This window comes from Notolabrus celidotus, chromosome 11 (assembly GCF_009762535.1).
Source record: "Notolabrus celidotus isolate fNotCel1 chromosome 11, fNotCel1.pri, whole genome shotgun sequence".
In the NCBI taxonomy this organism is placed as follows: Eukaryota; Metazoa; Chordata; class Actinopteri; order Labriformes; family Labridae; genus Notolabrus; species Notolabrus celidotus.
The window spans coordinates 17,664,840-17,678,381 of record NC_048282.1 but is presented as its reverse complement, the minus strand read 5'-3'; the positions used below and the strand labels follow the sequence as shown (position 1 = coordinate 17,678,381).

The following is a 13,542-nucleotide window of genomic DNA, read 5'->3' as shown; positions in this document are numbered from 1 at the left end:
ATTCGTCATCCCTGTTCTTTTGGATATTTCTCTTTAAGATAGGGAAACTAATCTTTCAAGCAAAGTTTGATAACATATGTTCACTTTTGATTATGATTTCAAAATGCCATTCAGTCCTTATAGAGTAACTACAAATAACTACCCCATATATCACATATTTGGATCACCATATTTACATTTGTAGCCACAGCTGGGTGTTGCCAGGTGGTCTATTGTCACAGAGAACACCTGCTAATATAATTGCTGCACTGTATGTGGAAAGTGAATCTAGTTATAACTAATCAGTCTGATTTGTTACTTATCTATAATTATCCAATCTAGAAACAAAGAAGTGTGTCTGGCCTTGCTAAATTTAAATGGTAAGCAGTCTTCAAATCTTTTATTTTATGTGTACTACTTAAACTCTGCCTCTTCAGAAACAGAAAGTAGGTGTTGGATTTGTTTTAGACACATGAGTTACTTAGATACACATGTAAATAAAACCCTTCTGGATTTGATTTTCAATAAAGACTGGCAGCCTTTCTCTGCCTGAAGGCTTTAGCCTACTCATACACTTCATTCACATTCATCACTTAAAGTCTTTTTTTTTCACCCATTAAGAAATTCTACAGGAGTACAGTGTCTTGGGTCAGATGTCATGATATACCACTGCTTTCCTTCCTTTCATCTTTCATCCCTTTTTCCACATCTGCTTAATGCATGATGGTAGTTTTCTCCTAATTAGTGCGCATCAATCATAAAACTCTCTTGATATATAGTGGGATCATTGAGTTCACTGTTGAGTGTTATAATTCTCACTTGATATTCATAAAACACAGCACAGCTCACTGTACAGTCCAATATATTTGTTATGGGAACTACTTAATACACAAATCCAGTCTTTGTGTTTGGCTTGGCTAAAAAAGTATCTGATTTAAATCTGTATTGACTGCAAAGAGATTGAATTGATTTTGTTGACTTGTGAGACACAAGCTGGTTCCCAGGTAATATATGTGAACGTCGAAGTGTCCAACACAAGTATCAGTTGCGGAAATATGTTTATTGCTGATTAATGGGGGATCATTTTTCCCTTAGCAGCTATGAGGTAGCAGTGCTCTAACTGGTTGTGAATTCACTGTGATATCACTACTGGGTGTAGTGAAGGCTGCAACACAGCACACTTCAGATCTGAACCAAGACTAATGCTTGGTGGTCAGAGATGCAACAGATGAATGTGAAATTGTCACAATGCTTTTAAGACTGTGGACTCTCAAAATGTACTTCAACATGTTGTGCTGTGACTGAAACAGTAACCGTTTACATCAGCTATCCATTGTTCCATTCCTTTATTATTCCATTCAGTATACCATTAGAGTTTATATCATATCAAATACGTGTTTTTTTCATTTTTTTCTCAGAATGGGAACATCGAGAACCCCTACTGTAACGGCATGGAGGGGATCCTTGAAGCTTACCATCAAAGCCTTAAGACAGTTCAGCTCTATGGACCCACCAACTTTGCTCCCGTTGTTAATCACGTGGCGAGGTAAAAACACATGCAACTGTCATAGTGAACATAGCTGAGCACATCTGTGGAGGTCACTTTGTAAATCATATTGCCTTCTTACACACAGCACTGTGAGATGTGTAAGACCAAGAGTGATGGTTTCTCTGAGAATGTGGCAGATGAAATGAAGGCGATGAAAACAATCGGATACCAGTCTAATATATATTTATATTGTAATCAGGCATGTTCAGGTGCTATATTGCCTTTAAGACATCTTGTGAGAGGAAGAGTTCAAGGTCTGATGTCTTCATATGTATGTTTGTGTAGATTTGTATGTGTGCAGACATGAAAACTTGCACTGATGACTATCTACAGTGTTTCCAGCAAACACTACTTAACACCAATACTTAAAATTTTATATTTTGTCTCACAACATATCTGTATATTTTTTTTAAATTCAAGAAATATTTCATCTCAGACATTAATTTCAGCATTCGTTTAGACAATAATTATGATGTACAGTTGTGTTTGCATTACTTAATGTACTACTTGTATATCTATTCAAGTCATATAGCCTTTTAGCCATGTGCCGAAGAGTCACGCTGCTCAGTAAAGAAGCTTCACTGTGAATGATGCATCACATGTTTAATTTGCCATTACAAACTTTGTTTAGAAGAAAAAACAAAGTGCATAAGTTGAATTTGAGGGCTTTATCTAAAGGTACAAACGTGGGTGTAACGCACTGAATACACAGCAGACACGTTGTTAATGAGCTTCATAAGATTAAAACAGCAGTGAAATTATAATAAGGCGCAGGTGTACACTGTCTAACCCCGACCTGTGAATTATTATTGGATGCAACAAACTCATTCTGGGACTTTGTTCCCAGTAATGATGATTCATGACTTTGCTTGTACTTAATAGTGATGACTCACCCTTGGTATCAGGTTTGTACACTACGGTGTTGAACTCAAACTTAAAATTAGATTCCCTGCATGATTAACCTCAGTTAACAACTACTCCTTAAGGAAACACTTTATTGAAAACCATGCACCAAGAAATCAGAAACTCTTTATGCACTGCTCAAAATGATTTGTATTACATCATTTTGTTGTTAAAAGCATTGAAAGGGATATTTTTTAGATACATATACATGTTTATCGTTGTTTGAAAACATCAGCCCTATTTTAGGGTACTAACTGTGTTCTACCACAAGCATCCACTGAAGACGTTACAGTCCTTCGCAATAACATTTCTGAACATGCACTCACTAGAAGATGTAGTTCCTCAACAATGGTATGATATTGATCACTACGAGATACAGAGCTGTCTGAAATCATGGACACAGCATACCTTGCTCTAATGAGGAGAGGGACCACCCAGCTTGTTGTCAGCGCACATTTCAAAAGCCAACAAGCTGGGTGGTCCGGTAATGCATTAGTGCCCATTTGCATATAAACCTTACACATCTGGGGAGGCACCATTAACGCTGAATGCTATTTTAAGATTTTGGAACAACATATGCTGCCATCCAGACAAAGCCTTTTCTAGAGAAGACCTTAAATATTTCAGCAAGACAATGCATAACTGCATTTTGCACATATTACAACAGCAGTAGAAGACTCTGGGTTCTAAACTGGGCTGCCTGCAGTCATGACATATCACCAAGTGAAAACGTAGCGCATCATGACACAAGCACTATGACAAAAGACATAGTCATCAACATTTTACACATCATTCTAACTCTTATGGAGTTGAGGTTGTAAATAGGAAAGCTCTGTTGAAAACCTAAAATTGTTATTTTCATCTTCTTTTTCTTTTCTTTTCCACTGACTTGTGCAGCAACAGCTAAAACAGAAAAGTATTCTTGCCCCCCCCAAAAAAGAGGAAACATACAGTCATTCCTGCTATCTTGAATTCATGCACTGACATCCAAGAACAGAAAATGAGATGGAAAAGGTTTCAGATAAAAGAAGTCCCCTGTAGACCTTTTGCATGATCTCAAGGAATGAAATGATTAAAAAATAAAACTCTTGTAAGGAATCTATGCCCGATAAATAATGTCATATTATGGCTTTGAGTATTCCGGGTTGAATGTTATTTGACATTTTATTCATTTATTAAAGTCTACTCTGCCTGCCCAGAGGGTGCCGTTTAACTAAGGATGCAGTAAAACTCAAGTGCTGCAAATTATTCACAAAGATGTTGAAGCCCACATGAGTATTCAGAATAGGTGAACTAGGTCATCCATTACAACAGTATTAAAAAGATCATACCGACTCTCAACATGAACGGAAACAGATCTCTACATAATATACAGAGAATAACATGCTAGTCCTTTTTAGTGTTTACATTTACTGTAGGCTCTGCATGCAGTGGAAGCAGAGCTGACTCAGTAATGAGAGCAGACAATAGCCAGAGGTGTTGATGCAGAGCACATGTTGTAGATGTAAAGTATGGTATTGAATTCTTAATATGTATAATGTTCTGGTTCTATATTTACATCTTTCTTTTAAATCTTTGTCTCAGGTAATGCTGGTTAATATACTGCATTGGTTTAAGTGGTATAGCTTTTACCCTGCTAATACGGTCAAATGCCTTTAGTGAGCATGGCCCACATTGTTGTCTCACAGGTAAGGAAGATAAATATCTCTTTGGTCTCCTACACACCTGTCTCTGCTCTTTAATCAATGACAGGCCAGACTCTTTGATTGTAATGCCAACCCCTCACAGCCAAATTTAAAAAACTAAAAGTGAGATTAAAGGCTGATCTCTGACCTGTCCTTGGCTCCCACGATTACCTGTCATGTTTTTTTTCCTTGCTCGCTCATCAAGTCGGGTCAGACGAGTGCTAGGCAATCAATAATGCTCTGAAAGAATAAGACTGCAGCACTTGCATAAACAGTTCAATAAATTATTCATCGAGCAGCAAGTGATGGGCAATTGAAACTAGGCCACACTCTCTCTGGTGTCTCTGATGGGTTTCGTAATGGTGCATGGATAGACCTCTGAGACACTAACAGCTATACAGCACATTTTACTTCTTTACACATCTATATAAAGCTTTTGTGTCACCCACTGGGCAGAGGGGGACTTTGTTTTCAAAGAACATGTCTTTTAATGTCTTCATCTTGTCTCTGACACAGAGGCTGCTGCCCTGCTGCTCTTAAATCTTCTGTCTGGTTTGTTCAAAACAATCTCTGAGTTTTCTGTAGTCAGTAAACTCGTGTCTGTTTTCATTTTACCTTCACTTTGTCAAGACCTGTGTGTCTTCGTGCTGATGATTCCTTTTGTTTCAGGTATGCAGCAGCAGTGCAGGATGGATCTCAATACTTTGTCCTTCTTATCATCACTGATGGCGTCATATCAGACATGGCTCAGACCAAGGAAGCCATAGTGAACGTAAGTGCTGCTTTAAAACTACCCAGAGGATGTCCATCTCTCTCTTTCTCTCTCTCCGTTCCCTTTTACTCTGCAGGGCTCTAACACTGCAAGTGCTTTTAGTCAGCTGTGGCACTTCTACTAGTCTTTCTGGGGTCTATAAACCAGAGCCAGAAGATTTGAGGATTTATGTGATGTTTTCTGCTCCACTTGTTTCTCCCCGTGTGCTGGGGTACACTGTTTGTCCAGTATTTTTCCTTTTTATTGAGTCCCTCAGGAGGCTAAGAGACTCAGCTGAGATCTACTCTCAGGTCAACAGGTTCACTTTATTAGAGCTCACCATCTGTCCCACCTTTTTCAGATTTTAAGTCAATGCTTGTGTTTCTCTTTTACCCTTGCTGCTTTCTGCATATTCACTTGAGCTTATTTAAATGTGTAATGTGACTGCACTGTTACGTGAATCTCAGCAAGAGTGGCCCTAATCATCATCACAGCAGCACGGAGCTCTGACCCACAGCAGACTGGGTTTAAAGGGAATTTGCGACTGTTAATCAAACCATTCGAACAGCCACACCTTCCTTTTAAGATCTTGTCTGCTGCTCTGCACTGCTCACACCAAACCGGCTGTGTCCTGCTGACCACCTGGCTGCTCTTTCATCTACCCTCAGACCAAATGACCTGCCTCTCCCAGCATTTAGCCCTTGCCCTGGAAAAATATGTCCCAACTTATGAGTAACAGGGAAAACACATTTCTGTCTCATATTTGTACCCTATGATGCAGGTATGTATTGCCCTCAAATAACTGAAAAGAAAATAGCAGATATCTGTTGGTAAGGCTGCATTTACGGACTCTGTAATGTTTATTCTGCTTTCCTCCCAAACCAGCACTGCTGTATCCTCAGTGAGTAATATGTCCACCCATAAACAGGACAGCCTGAGGGCCCATTTTTCTTTGATGTGTTTATATTAAGCTCCAATTTATGTAAGGATTTTAAATTATTTAAATGATCTATCTAAGACTTGGAAGGCAAAACTATAAATAAATTGTTCCCCGGGTGTCGGGTTCAGTTTGCTGTTTCAGTTTGTTGTCCGAAGAAAAGGCTGTCTCAACCTCCAACTAAATAAAAGCCATGAATATTTTGTAATTAAGAGACACTTAAAGAGAAGAAAGTTTCAATTCCCTGGCACCTGCTGACTAAATTATTATCTGCTATATCCTTATGCAGTAGTTATTATCATTTTTTTTGTGAAGTCTCAAGCAGGCCGACAGGTTTTGAGGTATGCTATCAGTACATTTTTGTCTTAAAATGACAGCAACTTCTCTCTCATTGTTCTCACCTTTGATCTTTGCAGTCCCAGTCATTGCAAACTTTTTGCTGCAGAGCCAAACTTTGTTTTGAACCCAAAGAAGCCAGAGATATTTGTCAACTTATCTCTTTTTACATCAGTATATGTGGATAACATACATTTTGAGCAATCTTTAATTAAAATATATCTCTCTTTTTTTCCCTCATAAATGTACTAAGACGACTCTTCAGTGCTGTCACATTATTTTATCAAATCAAATGTCATATCAAATTGAACATGGACTGCTCATCTTAAAATCTGCACCAGGGTTTAGGTTGTAGATAGCTATCTAAGCGATATAACAGTATTATGAATGTCTGGGTGTCAGACGGCATATCTTACATCATACTTTCTCAATGGGATGAGTGTGTAAGTTTTTCATGTTAACATTTTTATCATCCTCTTGAACTATGCAATAATGCTGATGTTGATAATGTGTAAAAATGTCAGTCCCAATCCTACATTAGCATGCATATTGGTAGCATATTGGCTCTTTGTTAGTTATTGAGAAGCACTTATTAAAGGCTTATTCTTTATGACCATATTTCATAACTAACAGGACATCAACTAAGAGTTTTCCTCGATACTCTTGTTGTTCCTGCTTACTGACTGTGTATAAGAAAATATGTGTACATAATTAATAATCTATACATGTTTATTTAGCATTGTGGTGCCATTACCTTGTAGGGTCCATTCATGCAGTAGAATGGAGGTAATTTAAAATGGTATATAAATAGATGTAGAATAAAGTTGCAGAATAAAGCACACATAAGGGATTTTTGATGACTTTTTAAGTCTACTAAATCTTTGAGTCCTATTGAGGATTTCATATAAATCCCTCTTGTGCAAAATTTATCCCACATGTCTTCTACTGATGAAATTACATCATGTTACATAAGATAAAGCTGCTTTATATTCTGTGACTTTTAATGGGAACTAAAAAGAGAAATTAGGTTCAAATATTAAAATTCATTAACTAAACATTGTGGTTGCTAATTTAGTCCCAATCCTCTTTCCTTTCTGTTAATGAGACCAATGGGGCAAAAAAAAAAGCTCGTCTTTAAAAACCAATTAACTGTTATTATGAGAACAATTATCTGCCACCAGTGTTCGTGTATTTGTGGGCCTACACAAAAGGAAGCATGTGCTCACACACATTGATGGATCAAGACTCCCAGAGTGACTTTATGTTACAGTCAAAGTAACAAATGATGTAGGCTGAATAATTTAGCTCTGGATACAAGATCTGATCTGGTATTTATAGGAGTTTGCATTTGGAGTCTTTTGCTGCTGGAAAAAGGGCCAGCAGAATGCATGAGTTTAGTGTGTGAGCCAGAGGTCATGAGGAATGAGCCTGGTGGAGGGAAAGATAACATGAGAGGGGAGATGGGTGCAGAATAATGATAGAGAACATGGAGAGGGTGGTTCTCTTCTGTCGATTTGCTCCTATCTGTGACAGGCCCTCCCCCTCAGGAGGTTTTTCCAGGAAGCTGACCTACTTTTACCCCTGTAAATGCACTTCTACTTCAAGCATATATCATTCATTCATGCCAGAGCTTTCACATTTCTTACATCAGGACTGTGTTTCGGATTCGTGATGGAGGAAGCCACTAACTGTCTGCAAGACATAGCTTGGTTTATACTTCTGCGTCCAATTTGCACCATAGGTTTGTGTAGCTCTGTACCTACGCAGAAGACTAACACATAGCATATTGTGCACCTCTGCAAAAATGCAACTATGCATCGATGCAATGCAGACCAAAAACCCTGTGATTGGTCCGCGGGGTAGAATAGTAATTTCCTGCATTTAGAACATTTCTGGATTCGCCGCCTACATGGAATCAACAGCTGTACAGGACATCTCCTCTGACATCTCCTTTCTTTTCTTCTTTGAAGTACTTGCAGTATGATCAACATCTGCTCAACATTTATCAGCACTAGCGTAATACACTCAGATTCAGTCACCATGGTTATATGTGCACAAAAAGCAGAGAATGTAGCAGAACCTGAAACTGTCGCTATGAGGAACATAGTTATGAAACAGATTGAAATAACTGCTGATGACTTTTTTCAACCAAAAATTTGCCAAATCCAAACAAGCAGGCTCTAGGATGGAATACAATTTGAAATACAGCCTTTCTAGTCTGACATATACATTATAAGACACCATGAATGATCAATGTTCATGACCGAGTTACATGTTGTAAAGTAATTGTGTTTTATGAATTAAGTATTTGACTTTGTGAATGCCGTCTTCACTGTTTGTTTGTTTTTTGCTTCTTTTTGTGTGACCCAGAACATTTATAAACGTTGTTTTTCTGGTCACTTGGTGTTCCGCATTTCAGAAAGCCAGTACACAGGCACAGTGATGGTACAGTATTGAGCTAAAATATTCTGCTGTATGCTGGCTTTTGTAACAACCCTTGGGCCCCTGGGTTGAATAATGTTTTTCATATTGTCTCTCAGTCCCTGGAGAACCCGGACTATGCGACATAATATGAAGTGAAACACACCCAAGCAACTCTGATGACTCTGTGTGTCTTATATGTTTACGTTATTTCATCTTGTCTATTATTGTAATCCAGCGTCTCTTGAGGACTGTGCTTGTAGATAAATACTGAGTTTACAGAATGAGGAAATACAAATAACTGAAAGTAAAACCTGATGACAAACTCAGATGTCAAGATTTTAAGTGCAAAAAATGTAAGTGCTCTTCTAAGCATGTGTGATAACTGACTGTTCTTGTTGTTTATGACAGGCTGCTAAACTCCCCATGTCTATCATCATCGTTGGAGTTGGCCAAGCTGAGTTTGATGGTGAGGACATCATTAAGTTTTTCAGGGAACACAGTTTTTTTGTCTGTTTGCATCAGGGATTTGTTGGATTAGTTGCTTGCCAGTTATTGTACATCTTTGGAAACATATTCATACGCAATGATTCATGAAACATCTTTTCTCCTTAGCCATGGTTGAGCTTGATGGTGATGACATCAGGATTTCCTCACGGGGGAAGTTGGCAGAGAGAGACATTGTACAGGTGAGACATTTTTTTATGTTTAATCTCACTTTGGTCTTGCTCTACACAAGTACAAAGCCAATGCACATATTCTTTCAGCATGTACCCACGTTACATTTTCTTACACATTTTTGATGCTTAAAAAGTGATCCAAGTGAAGATAACTTTTTAAAAAACCTCAAAGGAGTATTTGCTGTATATGAGGAGGGAATTAAAATGAGTCCAGTAGAGTCTGCAAGGTTGGGGATCAGTACTCTAACGTCCTTGCCTTTGTCTTCTGCCTGGATGACATTGGATGACATTGCACCTGACCCATGTGACGAATGGGTCAATGGGGTGTCAGCTCTATGTAGCTCTACTGCCTGCCTGGGCCCTATGGGCTAAAGCCTATACATCAGACATGTTTTTGGGAGCATGAAACTTCCCTCCCCAGGGGAATTCAAAGGGTTGTCCCAGACACAGGAGGAAGGATGCAGACTACATCCTAGCCTTGAGACACTGTACTTGTGTTATTTAGACTTGGAGGAGGTTGTTGGTGGTGTCCCCAGGACAGCTTGTGGGAGATCCTTTGGGAATGTGTAACCAAAGCAAGGATTTCTATACAAAAAGGATATCTCTTTGGTATGTTTTTCATTGTGATCCTTTGATCAATTAGTTAAGTTTTGTATTTCTTTCCAGGTTTACAATAGGTTACGCTGTGATAATTAGGATGTTAAGCGGAGTATGTTTTATTTTTTGATATATGGTGGAAACCAAAATTAGGAATTTAGTATCTCATGAGTAAGGTGAAATTGAGAGTGAGATTAATTTTCTATTCTGCTGTCCAATTCAAAATGACTGAGGAGATGCACTTCCTAAAATGTCCTCAATTGATGATGATATCTTTTTGTTGGATAATTATAAAAAAACTTGAGTTTTGCTTAAAAACAAGAACTTTGTTGTAGTGATTCTGCAAAACAGTTGGACACTTAGTGTCCATATCACGTAAATAAAATACAATCAAATGGATAGATGTATGGATGGAGGAGGATGGATAAACCGATGGATAGATGGGTGGCTAGATGGATGGAAGGCTGGATGGATGGAGGAACGGATGGATGGAAAGGGAGGGTTGATGGATGGATGATGGGATAACAGATGATGGATAAATGGATGGATAGCTAGATGGCTGGATGGATGGAATGACGATTTGATATATGGATAGATAAAGGTTGCCAGATGACTTGATGGCAGATAGATGAGTGAGTGAATGGATGAAGGGATGATTGATTAATGGATGCATGGATGTCATTTAAAAAATGCAATAGTGTAAGACAATAGCATCTTTTAATTAAATAATACTGTAAATTGAAACTTGTGTATGAACCGTAACATAATCTGCATATTGTTCAATCCACTTTCTTTAAATCAGGTTTAAAGGGCCTCTAGTAATTGATACATGCATGATTTATTCTATTCATTAAGTAATGCATTTCTTTCCCTTGTCACAACAGTTTGTCCCATTCAGAGACTACATGGACCGCACAGGCAACCATGTGCTTAGCATGGCGCGCCTGGCTAAAGATGTTCTGGCTGAGATCCCTGACCAGCTGATCTTGTACATGAAGAGCAGAGCGATTAAACCCAACACTGTCCCACCAGCCTACTCAGTCGACAACCTTCCCCAGACCAACCCCGTCTGAGCCCCAAACACAGCCCTACGCCGAGGCGGGGCAGGACTGGTGTGAACAACCACATCTTTTGGGAAAATGGAAATAGCTTTGAGGTCCTTGGATGATAATTCAGCTAAATAAAAAGATGATGAGACTGCATTTGTTTTGGCGCAATGGGACTATTTTTGGGCAAACCTGCGGGATGATCAGGAAGTTTTATTTTCTCTCTGAGTGCTGGATAATAAAAGCGAGCCTGGTGTAAGAGGAGGTTTTAGTTGTTTGCTGTCAAACCTGTCGAAATGGTGATGTAATGGATAGCAAGTGAACCCGTAGAGAGAGCCTGATTGGAGGCATACATATATTAGAATGTGCCAGTGTGTATCATGTTTGTGATACCTTTTGGAATCGGTATGTGTTAAACTAGGGCATCGTGAGTATACAGATTTATTTATTTATGTTTTTATTTATTTATTGCAAAAATAATTCATTTCTTCAAGGGGGGCTATGAGGGTTGGATTAAAGTCATATTTCCCCTGTAGTTTTCCTTGCTATTTTGTGACAGGTGTAATAAAAAAATCCCATTTCTACTTTGATAAGGACTGTAATATAAAAGCATGTAATAAAACCTAATAAGCAGTTCAAAAGTCATTTCCAGTGATAGATAATTTTTTGATTGCAAGCTGTTACATAAAGGACCTGCTGTGCGCTGGTGCCGTACTAATTTTCCAGCATCAGGTCTAATATATGTTTCTCGTATTTATATTTACAGAATGCACTAATTACTTTCCAAATGAAAGCACAAAGGTTGTTACTTTATTAAGTTGGAAACCATTATTCTGAGAGAATCAACCACAATGAAGATAATGGAAAAGACCGCACATTATGTTCTCTGCTTGGTTCTAACATTGTCTTCCACCTTCATTTAAATACAAGATTATAACAGGAAGAATGTTTGAAAGAAAATTATTATACTAATAGAATTAATTTGAATAATATATATACAACAATTTGTGTGTTTACAGAAAATAGATTAATAATTCAAAGCACATGCTTGTTTTTCCTTTTAGTGCAGAGAGGTAGATAATACTGCATAAGCCTTGCCGCTGTATCTCATTAGTCATATTGCGGTTCATGTTTCTTTCCATTATAGTTGTTGTGGTAGCGGTTCATTGTGTGGGATTTTTCTCTTAACCTTTAGAGGACCCTACAAATAAACTTTGGAAAGACTGATGTCAGTTACCACCCTCCTCTTTTTCCTCTTGAACATGTGTTCTCCCAAAATGAAAACAGAGCAATCACAAATCTTTTAACTGACGTACATTGAAAGCAAACTCTGATTGCACAAAACTGAAGCAGTTGCGGCTACCTTTTTTAGCGTATGTAGTTTCTGTTTGTTTGTTATCTGTGTTTTATTTTTTCAAATTATGTGAGTGCTCCCGGGAAAAAGGATGTTTCACATTATGCACAGCTGTCCATTTTTTACTTTGTTTACAAAACGTTGGGATACCATTTAATACTGAAGGTACAGTTTTAATTTTTTGTTTTAATTAAGCCAACTGTTGGTATCCAGATAAGTTCTTAGTGTTTTTTTAATTTTTATTATTACTTTGTACACTTTTTTTAAAGGCAGTTACAGCCATTTTGACCCAGGTGTGTACATCTGTATTTAACTCTTTATAAAGGCCATCATTTTCATTTGAAACTACTCAGTCACTCACTAACTCGATCCAAATGTGCCTAGTATATGGAAACATATCCAAATTCAGTTACCCAGGTGTTATTCTGCCAGCAGCAGCAGGTCATATTAAAGATGTACACACAGAAACGTAAAGTGTCACAAGATTTGGACTCTAACAGCTGCAGTGGTTGATCGCTGTCTCTACCAGTGTCTGTACTTTTTATACGTCATTAATCTTTGAAATAATGAAAGTGAACAGTGTTGCTAAGCCTTGTTGTACAATATTCAAAGTCAAGACTTGTTTACAACTCAACTGCGGCTATTTATATTGCCTCAAGGAAAAAGTAAACATTCATGGATTTCATTAAGAAGTGGTTTTCTCTCTGATCTGGCATGTGTGTGTGCATTTTGTTAGTCTTATTTTGTACTTACAGCGTTTCATTGAATGACACAGCAGGACTAATGTTTACAAAGATTTGTCATGTTGTTCTCTGAGAATGTGAAACCCTGATATTTTACATGGTGCTTTGCTTTTAGGGCAAAGTGTTTACATATTTCATGTTGCTTAAAGCTCTTTGTTAGCCATCCAATGTTTACCCGCTAGCATTGCTTCAGAGAGAAGAAAGTCTGATGATAGTGCAGAGTCTTAGTCCAGAGGCAGAGAACTCCCTCTGTTACAGGCCCAGATCCATATTTGGCCTTTTATTTTACTTTTAAATGTTTCATTCGTGATGACATTTCTCTCTCAGAAGACAAAGCACATTTTTAGCTGTTGCCAAATTCACTTGTTTACTAGAAGTGAAATGAGGCCGCCAAGTTTCTTTATTTGACACATAAATACCAGAATACCTCTGAAAAAGCCATTTAAACCAAAAGGAAATAATGAATATACATTTGTTATGAAATATATATAAATAATCATTATGAATTAATACCTCCACTATGTCATTAACCACTTTAAAAGCATTGTTTCCCTTTTTACT

General features: G+C 37.9%; 1 protein-coding gene across 2 annotated transcripts in view; it reads left to right on the top strand.

Moving 5' to 3' along the window:
* The window catches only part of cpne5a (copine Va), an 83,208-nt gene extending 70,262 nt beyond the window's left edge, over positions 1–12,946 (top strand). For both annotated transcript variants that reach the window (XM_034696721.1, XM_034696720.1), the window contains 5 exons: positions 1,398–1,525; positions 4,786–4,888; positions 8,973–9,030; positions 9,177–9,250; positions 10,723–12,946. In XM_034696721.1, the coding sequence (XP_034552612.1) occupies positions 1,398–1,525; positions 4,786–4,888; positions 8,973–9,030; positions 9,177–9,250; positions 10,723–10,911 (552 nt within the window). In that variant the 3' untranslated portion in view covers positions 10,912–12,946. The remainder of the gene's footprint in view (positions 1–1,397; positions 1,526–4,785; positions 4,889–8,972; positions 9,031–9,176; positions 9,251–10,722) is intronic.
* The last annotated feature ends 596 nt before the right edge of the window (positions 12,947–13,542 follow it).